Source organism: Microcaecilia unicolor, chromosome 11 (genome assembly GCF_901765095.1).
Source record: "Microcaecilia unicolor chromosome 11, aMicUni1.1, whole genome shotgun sequence".
NCBI classification, from domain to species: domain Eukaryota; kingdom Metazoa; phylum Chordata; class Amphibia; order Gymnophiona; family Siphonopidae; genus Microcaecilia; species Microcaecilia unicolor.
The window spans coordinates 204,801,234-204,814,610 of NC_044041.1; the positions used below are offsets into that span (position 1 = coordinate 204,801,234).

General features: G+C 46.8%; 1 protein-coding gene across 1 annotated transcript in view; it reads left to right on the forward strand.

The window, feature by feature from the left end:
* CSMD2 (CUB and Sushi multiple domains 2) overlaps positions 1–13,377 on the forward strand; it is a 507,359-nt gene that overhangs the window by 306,907 nt on the left and 187,075 nt on the right. Inside the window, exons 11-12 of the mRNA XM_030220011.1 lie at positions 8,855–8,958; positions 9,618–9,730. Of these exons, the coding sequence (XP_030075871.1) occupies positions 8,855–8,958; positions 9,618–9,730 (217 nt within the window). The remainder of the gene's footprint in view (positions 1–8,854; positions 8,959–9,617; positions 9,731–13,377) is intronic.

The window sequence follows — 13,377 nt, forward strand, 5'->3', positions numbered from 1 at the left end:
GTGGGTTAGGATGAATTCAGTTAGTTCTGCAGCGAATTGATGGTCCAGGGAAGTTCTCGTTAAGGGTTTGAATGCACAGCTTTGCTGTCCTCATGATTCCACATCCAGTGGACAAGGAGAGTGTCCGGTGGTGGCTGCGTGATGATGTTTGACCTGTTGAGAAACTCTTTGAAGCTGTTTGGGGGTTGTCATGCCAACAAGATATCCCAAGTTATTACATGTTGCTAACCTCCCCCCCCCCCACCCCCCAAACAAGCAGATAATCATGAAAACTTGTGCTTTTAGCGAATAATCTTTTTCCGACAGTGCGCCATTGTGCTTGTACGAACCATCTTGCATGTGCACGCTTTCAAAAGAGTGGGCACTGTACAGCTTTTCGGAAGACGTGGCCAAACGGAAATGATAAAAAAAAACGAGCATTTCTGGAAACTACGAAAAATAAAAATTTTCTGGCTGCCGACCCCTATTGATAATCCTATTAGTTGGTCCAGATGCCTCCTTTTTAGCTGTATCAGTACTGGATATGATTGATCTACCAGGAATGTTGTGTTTGTGGATTTAAAGTAATACGTAAATGGAAGACAGATAGGCAGGAATTGACTTCGACAGGAACTCCAGTAATTGGAATGTAAGGACAGGGCCGAACTGACTTTCTGTGTCCCAGAAATACCAAAGAAAGACCATGATCAAGTATTTTACATCACATTCATTGTTGATTTAATCGTGAATTGATAATGAGTGTGTGACAGTTGGGCAGACTGAATGGACCGTTCAGGTCTTTATCTGCCATTACTCGCTATATTACTATGTTACTTTGTAGAACTGGAGTGGGCAGTCTTTGGACCTGAGGCCACATTGGGACCCTTGGTTCAGGTGGAGGCTTAACTAAGGTAAAAGAAGCAAGGAGCACAGGGTAGGAGTTTACCCCTCACCACTACCTCCACCAACTCTCAGGGTCCAATGAATTAGAAGCAACATGACTGCTGAGACCAGACAGACCTCTCGAGATTCAAATGCGGCCCATGACCCATAGGTTGCCCACTTCTTATATGAAAGATGCCAGTTAGAAGAACTGTGGGGTCCTTTTTACCAAGCTGCAGGAAAAAGGGCCTTACACTAACGACGGGGCCCTTTTTTCCCCACTGCGAGTAAAAAGCCCCTAGACAAACATGGCCATGCAGTAAGAGAACTCTTCCCATTGGCCATGAGGTGGCGATAAGGGCTCCCGCAGTAACCGGGCAGCATGTGGCGATGCCGGGTTACCGCCTTGCAAGCCATTTCCAGAGTTTTCCTTTTCCCACCGGAAATGGCACACGCTCGGGGCATTGGGCCGGCGATAGTCCCGATTTAGCATGTGGTAAGCCCGAGTTGAGCTTACCGATGCTTTGTAAAAGACCCCCCTAAAAATATTACATCTTCCAATTGAGACTGTACTGGTGTTGGAACTGTGTCGATGGGGTTTTTCAGGTGTGGGTTTGTTTGGGAGCTGTCTGTGCCCTCCCTTCAGTGTTCTTTTCTTTGTCCGTAATCATTCCCAGGTCTTCTCTGCTGTCTCGGTGATAATGTTCTAGGTTATTGTACAGGTTTTTATTGCATTTCTTTCTAGCGGAGAAAGATTACGCAGGGTGTTTTTTCTCTACTCTGTGTCTGGAGGCCCTGTGTGAAGGAAAGGCTGAGAGACCGCGGCTGTAAGTCTGTGCATTAACATCCGTCTGCTTGGACAGCTGTGAATAACGTGGTATAAGGAATGGTAAAAGACAAAAATCCAGGTGGACCTAGTACTAAACCAAGTGAAATGAATGTGTTAATGTACAGGAAAATCTGAAACGCTTTCACCCAGGTCAGAAAGCCAATATCAGCTTGTCAGTAACTGAATGCTGTATTTATTACCGGCTTTTAATTCTTCATTAACAGTAGCAGCTGAGGAGAGAGCGCAACAATGTAAATCTCCTGGAGCGCCTTTTTTAAAGTTTCTAATTAACTGCTCTTAACATCGGAAGGTATTTGTGTTCTTACAAGCTTTTGCGCTCAAAGCCATTAGACGTTTCTGCTCCCTGGACAGCAGGAGGTGCTGAAGGTTATGCCAGGAAAGCATCCCAGTGACATTCACTACCTAGCAATGAGCAGGTTTGGGGGGGAACCGGAGCCTGTACCCCTCAACCAAGAGGGTTGTTGCTGCTCTGCTCGCGCTAGATGGGAAAGAGTTGGTTTTGGGTGCAGAACATAGTAACATAGTCCTGGTCGCCGCATCTCAGGAAAGATATAGTGGAATTGGAAGGGGTGCAGCGAAGGGCGACTAGAGCGATAGCGGAGTTGGGAACACTTCCCTATGAGGAAAGACTAGGGAGGCTGGGGCTTTTCAGTTTGGAGAAGAGACGGCTGAGGGGGAGACATGATGGAGGCATATAGGGTGGTGAGTGGAGTGGAACAGGTGGATGTGAGGCGTCTGTTCACGCTTTCCAAGAATACTAGGACTAGGGGGCATGCGGTGAAACTACAGTGTAGTAAATTTAAAACAAATCAGAGAAAATGTTCCTTCACCCAACACGTAATTAAACTCTGGAATTGGTTGCCGGAGAACGCGGTGAAGGCGGTTAGCTTGGCAGAGTTTAAAAAGGGGTTACATGGTTTCCTAAAAGACAAGTCCATAAACCACTACTAAATGGACTTGGGAAAACTCCAAAATTCCAGGAATAACATGTATAGAATGTTTGTACGTTTGGGAAGCTTGCCAGGTGCCCTTGGCCTGGATTGGCTGCTGTCGTGGACAGGATGCTGGGCTCGAAGGACCCTTGGTCTTTTCCCAGTGTGGCATTACTTTTGTACTAGTATATGACGGCATAAAGACGTGTACAGTCCATTCAGTCTGCCCAACAAGATAAACTCATAGCTATGATGTGATACTATATCTGTACTTGATCTTGGTTTGTCCTTGCCATTTGCAGAGCACAGACCGTAGAAGTCTGCCCAGCACTGGCTTCGCTTCCCGATTACCAATGTTGCCATCAAATTTCCGCCAAGCTTGTTTTAGTTCCATGTTTTCTATATAGGATTTCCTTATGTTTATCCCACGCATTTTTGAAATCCTTTACCGTTTTCATCTCCACCACCTCCCGCGGAAGGGCATTCCAGGGTATCTACCACCCTCTCGGTGAAAAACTAGCCAAGTTGTACCGGGAAAGGAGGAGCTGCCAGACCAAAAATGAAAATGAATAGCGTTAAAGCATTGGTTCTTTCCTTTTATGTGTACGCTGGGGTGTACTGTAATAAATTCAGGGCCTCTTTTTTTTTAAAGCCGCACTAGCAATGCCGTCGGAGTGCATTCAAAACGAATGGACTTTGCCGGTTTTACCGCATCAGGAGCTGCTAGGGCGGCTTGTTAAGAGAGACCCTTAGTCTGATATCAAGTACTTTTCATTATCTGTATATAATCTTGCATTGGAGATGGAGGTAAAGCTTTTTCTAAGATGACCGTCAGAGGCTGCGGAGCTGTAGCCAAAATGGAAACTGATATCTTTCAGCTGTGTGGGTGGCAACACATTTTCAGTTTTCCCAAAGGAAACGAGCCTCTTGGCATTTTCTGAACACATACACAGCAGCCAGCTCTAAATCAATCACCAGTGACATTGTGCTGCTGGTTCAGAAAAGCCAAAAAGAGCAAGGAAAGAGTACATAAGTATTGCCACACTGGGACAGACCGAAGGTCCATCAAGCCCACCATCCTTGTTTCCAACAGCGGGCAATCCAGGTCACAAATACCTGGCAAGATCCCAAAAAAGTACAAAACATTTTATACTGTTTATCCCAGAAATAGTGGATTTTCCCCAAGTCCATTTAATAATGGTCTATGGACTTTTCCTTTAGGAAGCCGTCCAAACCTTTTTTAAACTCTGCTAAGCTAACCGCCTTTACAAGATTTTCTGGCAACGAATTCTACACGTTGAGACCTGGCCCCTAGCGCCCAAATCTTTAAATTAAGATCAGAAATGTGTCTGGTTCAAGCGGGGATTGTAGTTCAGGCCAGGCTTTTCTGAGAGCAGCATGAACCCATGTCCCTTGTCATCTTCATCCACAGCGATAGGGAAGTCGCCATTGATAGCCTCCTCCAAAGAGAGTGGCATCCTCACTGATGTATTTATAAAAATAAAGAAATAAATAAAAGCAAGGAACATTTAAAAAAAATGAGTCTGTCAAATGCCAGGAATTGTAATTTTGCTAATTATTTTTATCCTCTGATCTCTTGTGCTTGAAATGTGTCTGTGCTAACGGTTTTCTGTAATGCATTAAAGAATTTTGAAGGCTTTAACCAGACAAAAGTGAAACAAGAAAATAATGAACCTCAGTTTGGCTTCTTGCCCAGGCGTTTATTGAGCTTGTTGAAAGGGCTGCAGATGAATTAGCTGCTGGTCTGCGCCAGTGGTGAGAGAGGGAGGCTGGAGGGTTAGGGGTTATGGGGATAGTTGCAGAAACCTTTTTCCACATGGCAGATGTGTAAAATGTCAGCGCACTGAAAAATTGCTCCTCCTTTTGGGCGATCTGTGCGTACAGCTTAGTTTGGCTGGAGCAGGGGGCGCTGTGTAGAGGACGTCCACATTTGCATGTTTGGAGCACATGTAAATTTATGCATGACTGGCATTCCTATAAAGTGTCCGTGTTGCCTTTTTAAAATAGATGAAACCGACATTCAGAAGGAGATGTGGATATCAACCAGGTTAACTTCAGAACTCCACCTCAAATTTCAACTTTAGAAATTAGCCCTACACTAGGGGCTTTTTTGGGAAACGTCACATAGCTGCCTCCCAGGGCTTGTTGTAGCATGTGGTCTTGAATAATGTTCTTGCATTTAATTTTCTGAATTATTTGATAGATGTCCCTCAGGCTTAATGTGTATTATTTGTGTGATATGATAGAAGAGGTATATAAAATAATGAGTGGAGTGGAAAAGATAGATATGGAGCGTCTGTTTACGCTTTCCAAAAATACTAGGATAAGGGGGGCATGCAATGAAGCTGGAGTGCAGTAAGTTTAAAACAAATAAGAGAGAGGTTTTCTTTACTAAGCACATAATTCGACTCTGGAATTCGTTGTCGGAGAATGTGGTTAAGGCGGTTAGCTTAGCAGAGTTTAAGAAAGGTTTGGACGACTTCCTGAAGGAAAAGGCCATAGAATGTTATTAAATGGACATAGGGAAAAAATCCACTATTCCTGGGACAAGCAGTACAAAATGCTTTGCTCCGTGGATCTTGTCGGGTGATTGTGGCCTGGATTGGCCACTGTCGGAGACAGGGTGCTGGGTTAGATGGACCTTTGGTCTGTCCCAGTGTGGTGATTCTTATGTCTTATGTCTTATGTTTTTATGTCTTTCTGGGGCCTCTTTACTAAGTTACGCTGACATGAGCGTAAAGCGTCCTTACATGGCACTTTCCCACATGTTAAGCCCATTTTATAGCGCAGCTGTGAAAAAGGGCTTTTCGCTACTTGTTGAATATACGGCTGTGCGTTATGTTAGCGTCAACGTGTGGCCATGTAAAAAAAAAAACAATTATTGTGGGTTCACTTAACGCCTCCGGTTTAGGAGATGCTAAGAGTTTCTGTCCTAACCAGTTAGCACGATGGTAATATCAGCACATTCTCACCCGTCGCACGCCTCCTCCCAAAAATGACCACGTGCTTAGCACGTGCAGATGGTGAAACTAATGCAGAACACTTTTGCGCATCCTGCGATCGTCCATTCGTGCTGTGTTAGTGTCTCACACAGCTTAGTAATGGTCCCCAGTGTTTCTTTCTGTCTTTGGATTTTGCTCACACCTTTTTCAATAGAAGCTCAAGGTGAGTTACATTCAGGTGCTCTGGGTATTTTGGTTTGGTTTCGTGATTGACTTGCATTTTTTTCTGCAGTTATGCATTGTTTTTTTTTTTTTGTTTGTTTTATTATATTATGACTCGCTGAGCATGTTAATACATTTCAGTGAGAAATAAATATGTAAAAATTCTGCCAAACCTCTGAATATGTATTGTAGATAAATATGACGTGCAGTACCCTGCTTCTAAGCAGCAAAGTTGTAATTTCCATGAACCCAAATCTAATTAGCAGTGTGGTTAAGGTTAGTCCATTGTTGCTACCACTCTACCAGTCCAGGTTCTTTCTGGTCGTTACATTTTTCAACTCGGTATTATTAAGGCAGAAGATGTTATCTCGCTAGACATAAAAACAGAGTGGTACACTTTTCTCAATCTGGAGCAAAGACGTGTCCAGCCCTGGTAGCTGAGGTGGATGGGGTGGGTGGAGCCCTGGTAGCTGAGGTGGGTGGGGTGGGTGGAGCCCTGTTAGCTGAGGTGGATGGGGTGGGTGGAGCCCTTGTAGCTGAGGTGGGTGGAGCCCTGGTAGCTGAGGTGGGTGGGGTGGGTGGAGCCCTGGTAGCTGAGGTGGGTGGAGCCCTGGTAGCTGAGGTGGATGGGGTGGGTGGAGCCCTGGTAGCTGAGGTGGGTGGGGTGGGTGGAGCCCTGGTAGCTGGGGTGGGTAGAGCCCTGGTGGGTGGGTGGGTGAAGAAATGCTTTGAAAAACAGGGGACTGTTGATCCAGTTGCCGGCTGAAGTAGACCTGAAATTCAGTGCTGGGGACGTATCCAGGTTCTGGCATTGAATACTCAGGTACTAGATGACTGCTGGGCATTACCCAGGTACTGCAATGTTCATCGGTGCTGCTTGGGTAACTCCCCCCTCCAATCTGTGGATCGCCCCAGTAGTAATCAAATAGTGCTATCTCAGTATGGGCCACTGAATGTCTCAAGTTTCTCAAATCTCTTTGGGGGGGTCTTTTACAAAGCGTTGGTAAGCCAAATGCGGGCATACCAAATGGGACCACTGCTGGCCCAACGTGGCCACCAGCGGTAGTTTTGCCTCAAGCGTACACCACTCCAGGGCAAAAAGAAACCCCTCGGAAATGGCTTGCGTGGCAGTAACCCAGTGGTCATTGGGCATTGCCATGTGCCTGCCCGGTTACCACCGGGTTACCATGAGAGCCCTTATCGCCACCTCAGTGCTGGCAGTAAGGACTCCCTGCCGCATGGCCATGTTTGACTGGGGGCATTTTACCTGCTGCAGTAAAATTGGCCCTGGCACGTGGGAAAAACGTCCCACGCCAATAGCGCAGGGCCCTTTTTCCCGCAGCTCGGTGAAAGGACCTCTTTATCACTTGATATACCACCCATCAAATTTTGTCTGAGCGGTTTATATACATAACAATAGAATAAATCAAGAAGAATAAATAGAATCAGTGGTGTAGGAAGGGGGGGGGCGGGAGGGGCGGTCCGCCTCGGGTACACGCGCTTGGGGGGTGCCGGCCCCGCTGGTTCCCTGCTCCCTCTGCCCCAGAACAGGTTACTTCCTGTTCCGGGGCAGAGAGAGCAGGGAACCAGCGGGGCCCACTCAGCTCCGAGTGACGTGCACTCGGGGCGGATCGGCCCTCCCGCAGGTAAGAATGCGGTCTTGGGGGGGGGGGGGGTTGCGTTCGGGGGGGGGTGCGCTGCGGGGGGGGGGGTCGCATTGTGCTGCACCCGGGTGCCATTAGCCCTCGCTACGGCACAGAATAGAATTCCATTTGGATAGGAAAGGAGGGAGAAAAAAAGCAGTTTAATAGAGCTACAGTTGCCTTCCAGGGCAGCCCATTGCCCTCACATCTCCAACTTCTTTCCCTTTAGTGAAGACCTGTAGGAAAGCTTCCTTAAACACATAAGTTTTCAGATCGGTTTTAGTCGTGGGTAGAGGCCCCTGTGATCTTATGGATAAGGGAAGTGTGTTCCAAAGACCAGGGCCCTACTGCACTGAAACTTTTCTTCCTAATATCCAGATTTGGCTCAGTCAGTGTGATTTAACCAGACAGAAGCCTCTCTTGCCTTGCTAAATTGCTTTAAATATCAACCCCCAGAGCTTCTGCTCAAACAGAAGAGAAATAAATAAGCGGTCACTAATGCAGAGGGGTCAGTCGAAGCTCCCTTCCTCCTACTGTAGCCAGGAAAGGGGGGGTCAGAGGATAGAAGTGGAAGCTGGGATCAATGGCTGTCATGGAGTGTCCACTGCGATGGTCAGTCATACTGTCCCTGGGCTGGTGACCTTGTCTTTTCAATTCTACTGTACACAGTACCACAAAGGACAGCGTCATTTTAGCCATGATCATTTGTTCCGTTATGAAAATACGTCTTTACAAAATTAGAGCCGGGCCGGAGCTTTTACAGTTGCCCTTTGATCTTGAGTAGAGCCTCTCTTTCAGCTGTTGGTTGGAAGGTGGAATTAACGGTACCAGGTTCTCCCCTTCATTAATGAGATATAGAGACAGAACCACTCTTTCGAGAGAGAATCTCCAAAGTGCCTTTCTCCCGACGTCCATGCTTTTTATTTGCTTTTCCCACCCGGCAGGTGAGGGTTGATGCCGCTGCCCTCCCTATGACTTTGAGAGTAGCTGCAAGCGTGAAATCCATTTTACAGTCTAATATGTTCCCTTCCTGGCCCAGCTGCCTCTCTGAAGCTGAACATATCCCATGAAGAAAGTGAAGCTTGGACTCTCACATTAATTGATTCTGATCTGTTGGGTGGGACAGCTGCCCCCACCCTAGAGACAGGCTATTACTGTGGCACCTGCTTTAGGAATGACCTTTGCCAATAAGATTCAAGGTTTCTGGTACTAATAGATTAGCCAGAAGTAGTTTTACATAGACATGAGAGCAGTGTAGACAGTCATTTCAGGATTGACCATAGTGACCTTTGAGTGCCTTGATGAAATAAACTATCAAGCTCATTCAAAGGTCTCACAGAACAGACATGTGGCATCTGACTGATTTTTGTCCCTCTCCCATAGGTGATTAAACTCTCATTTGAAGAATTTGATTTGGAAAGAGGCTACGACACGCTCACCCTTGGAGAAGGAGGGGAGGCTGGAGAGCAGAAGACGGTGCTTTACACGTAAGTCATTACAGTGGCCGAACCACACTGAATAGGGACCTCCGTAGAAACCGCCCAGTCCATCAGGCACAGGGGAGCGGCTGTTGTCACAGTTTGACTCCAAGTAGTAATACCACAAGATTACCACTAGGGGTCAATAAGTGCCATTTTGAGCTGGGACTCATTCCTGTCTCACATCACTAGACACCAGGGATTGATGAGGTGGGCTCTGGGAATGCCTATGAAGGGGTAGGAAGGTCTTTGCTGGAGGGTCAGGAGATGTCTTCTGGTAAGCTGAGCTGTGGTGAAATGCTTAGTAACTTCCCAACTAAAGGTGGGCTGTTAGATATGGCCTTGAAAATTATGTTCATGTTAATTTAGTTTGACCTGAGTCTATGACGGATTTCTATCTATCGACAAATGAATTCATAATCAGTAAATAGATGAGAACTAAAACATGGGAAGACTCAACCATATCATCGGAAGTATTTCTGCCCTGAAACATTGTGATATATGACAGTGTAAGCAGTCTGAAATCACTCAGTGGGGTGTCTCCATGATGAACATTTACATCCCTGATGGTTGTTTTACTCTAGTCCTACTGTCAGTAGCGCCAGGGCACATGGAGGGGGGGGGGGCGTTAGGGGGAGTTGCACATGCTGTAAACCTTTCTCTGACAGTTTGACAGGTACCAGTGTCCCAGATCTGATTGTGAGCACCAATCACCAGATGTGGCTCCTCTTCCAAACGGACAGCTCCAGCAGCTCCCAGGGATTCAAAGCTTTGTACGAAGGTAAGACATGACTCCCCCAAACTTTCTTCCCTTGGAAGTACTTAACTAGTGGAGGAGCATCAGTCTGTACTTAGCCAATCGATGTAATATTTAGAACATGTGTCACTTCAAAAGAAGGGATATCGGAAGCAGACTTTATTGAAGAACCAACATGGGGCGTGTTTCGGCGGTGTTATGCCTGTATCAGGACTCTTCAGAATTCCGTACCTAAGACAAGTTGCTTCTCCAGATCAATCAGTTCAGATGAATGAATCCAAAAATATGATTATAAAAACAATGGGGCACTTTTTTTTTTAAACACTGACAGTTTTGGGCAGAATTAGCCTCAGATGACAGACCGTGTCCGGACACCGACCCTGAATATCTGGGGAGACACAAGTACCATGAGCTGCCACGAGAGCTCGCAGCAGCCATTTTCTTAAGGTAGCTGCAATGGGCAGGAGTGAGCGGGATTTGCTTCTGCCGCCATTGCCTCATCGGGCCATCAGGGATCTAAGATAGGCTCAGGGTAGGGGTTCAGGTGATTGTTCTAGGGGGGGGGGTACTTAAAGGCATGGGCTGAGGAGAAGAGGAAGGGAAGGAGGGGACTTCCAGCTTTTGAGCTGTACTAATTTCAGACACTTAAAGCACTGAATATTGCCGGCTTCTCCCCAACGCTGCCTCCTGTACTGCCCCTGACTTGGGGGGGGGGGGGGACGGGACAGTCAGAGCCAATATTCAATGGCACTGCCTGGTTACGAGCTGCTGAGTAGCAGCCATTGTGCGACCCCAGGCGATTTTAAATCACTTTTGATCAGAATGTCGCCTATAAAGTCTGTTTCTGTTGTCCCTTCTTATGGCTTTGCTACACTACTTTGAATATGCTTCCTCGATTGTGCTGTTGGTTCCTTTGTCCTGGTGCCTAGAAGAAGTGTCAATACTTCAAATAAACAGGTTGCTTTAATTCCTTAATCTCTGTATTGCTCAGGACATTCCCCTTATTGTCAAAGCAATAATTAGTCTATCCAGAACTGACTGAGTTAACTCCATGCTAAAGGTCATTGCACAAAGCAAGCGTCTCTGACAGGATGAGAAGGTTATTATAGTACATAGGGACTGAGCTATTTTGGGGGGTTAGTGTATTTCACAGTGGGGCTCTGTACATGGGGGCAGCAGTTACCCTGGCCTGTCTGAGCTTTCCACTGACATCCTTCCATGCCACTGTCTGAATCCCTGTCGATCCCATGCCTAACAGCGCTGTTAGTAAACCTTATTTCAAATTATGAACTCCCAGCGGTGGGACTTTTAATTCTGAGATTGGACCTGGGCTTTTGAATAACTGGGTCTGAACATAACACGAGGAAACCTAAAGGCTTGCAGTGCCATAATCCCCACAGTGTGAGAGGGAAAGGTTCGCTCCCTGCCTGCATCTCAGCGGCCTGTGGTGCGATGGGCAGATAATCCGCTCAGATTTCCGTGAACAGCAGAAGAGCGCCTCATTCCTTTTGTGAATTTCTCTGTTGAGAGAGGTTGGGAAGAATTGTGGAGCGTCTGAGAAACACCGAGGGTAGAATTTTGACCTCCTCCAGAGCTGAAATATTTGAACCACTTTGTAGATTGTCTTTGCTGTACTGGTCCCCAGTGACTGTTCGGTAGGGGAGGAGTGACGTACTGCAAAAATACACTAGGAATGTGCAATTGTTAGTCTGACCAAAACATTTTTACAGGGCTGCTCTATAACATATGTAGATTCACAAGTGCACTATTCTGAAAGGCAGCGCACAAGTACGATGGTGCATAGCTTCAAGGGGTGCACTGTTCCCTCTAAGCTGAGCGAGAGTCCTTCGCCTACAGCCCTGCCAGCAAGTGGTGCTGTTTCACTATCACATTTTCGATAGTGAGAGACAGGTATGCTCCACAGGACTCCAGGGAACCTGCATGCCCAAAGTATTTGAAAGCACAATATTGAAGCAACCCCGCCCCCCCCCCCCCCCCCCCCCCCCCCCGTTACTGGCAGCAATGCAGTTGGAGAAGGACTGCTCAGCTTAGAACAGTGAAGGGTTGTCCACATGGACAGAACATAGGTGTTTCAGAGCTTGCATGGGTAATGTATAAAGAGGGGCATAATTGAACGGAAACGCCTATCTCCATGGGCGTTTATCTCCGAGAACGGGTCCGTGAAGGGGCGGACCGAAGCGTATTTTCGAAAAACATGGACGTTTATCTATTTTTGAGCTGGGCGTTTTTGTTTTTCAGCGATAATGGAAACCGAAAGCGCCCAGCTCAAAAACGAATAAATCCAAGGCATTTGTTCGTGGGAGGGGCCAGGATTCGTAGTGCACTGGTCCCCCTCACATGCCAGGACACCAACCGGGCACCCTAGGGGGCACTTTAAAAAAAAAAAAAAAAAAACAAGGTAAAACAGCTCCCAGGTGCATAGCACCCTTCCCTTGTGTGTTGAGCCCCCCAAATCCCCCTCAAAACCCACTGCCCACAAGTCTACACCATTACTATAGCCCTAAGGGGTGAAGGGGGGCACCTACATGTGGGTACAGTGGGTTTGGGGGGCGGTTTGGAGGGCTCCCATTTACCAGCACAAGTGTAACAGGTGGGGGGGGGGATGGGCCTGGATCCTCCTGCCTGAAGTCCACTGCACCCCCTAATAACTGCTCCAGTGACCTGCATACTGCTGCCAGGGAGGTGGGTATGACATTTGAGGGTGAAAATAAAAAGTTGTGAAACGGCATATTTTGTGGTGGGAAGGGGTTTGTGACCACTGGGGGAGTCAGGGGAGGTCATCCCTGATTCCCTCCAGTGGTCATCTGGTCATTTAGGGCACTTTTTGGGGCCTTATTCGTGGAAAAACAGGGTCCAGGAAAAGTGCCCTAAATTCTCGCTAAAAACGCATATTTTTCTTCCATTATCGGCGAAAGGCGCCCATCTCTGATCGCCCGATAACCACGCCCCAGTTCCGCCTTCACCACGCCTTCAACACGCCCCCCATCAACTTTGTCCGCATCCGCGACGGAGTGCAGTTGAAAACGTCCAAATTCGGCTTTCGATTATACCGCTTTATTCGTTTTTGTGAGATAAACGTCTATCTCCCGATTTGGGTCGCAATATAGGCGTTTTTCTTTTTCAATTATAAGCTGGAAAGTCTTATAAAATATGAGCATCAATTGGCATACTTAGACATACTAACTTGTGTCTGCACGTTGACCCGGCCAAAGGGGTCGCAGTTAACCATAGTCACTAGTATTTTTATAATAGCTTAGACTTGCCCAGCTGCCACTAAAGAATTTGCAACTCAACGTGTACCACTGTGCAGTGGTGTGCTGGAGCAGGCTCTCACAGGCTCTCGAGAGCCGTTTGTTAAGTTTCTAAGAATTTTGGGAGCCGGTTCTCCATGGATCCCAAAATGTGGGCTTGGGCCCCTCCTGAATTCTCTTTTACTTTGCTGGCGAGAGAGAGCCCCCTGTTAACAATTTACCAGCACACCCCTGCCACTGTGGCACCAAAATGTATGTATTTATTTATTCATTCTTATATCCCACAATCATCCAAAAACAAGATAGAAATGCCCCGTAGTGCTAAATCGGTTTAACATGCATTAACCTGAAAAATTAACAAGCTTTGTTCATGTTTGTGCATTAAAAATATTCTATTAA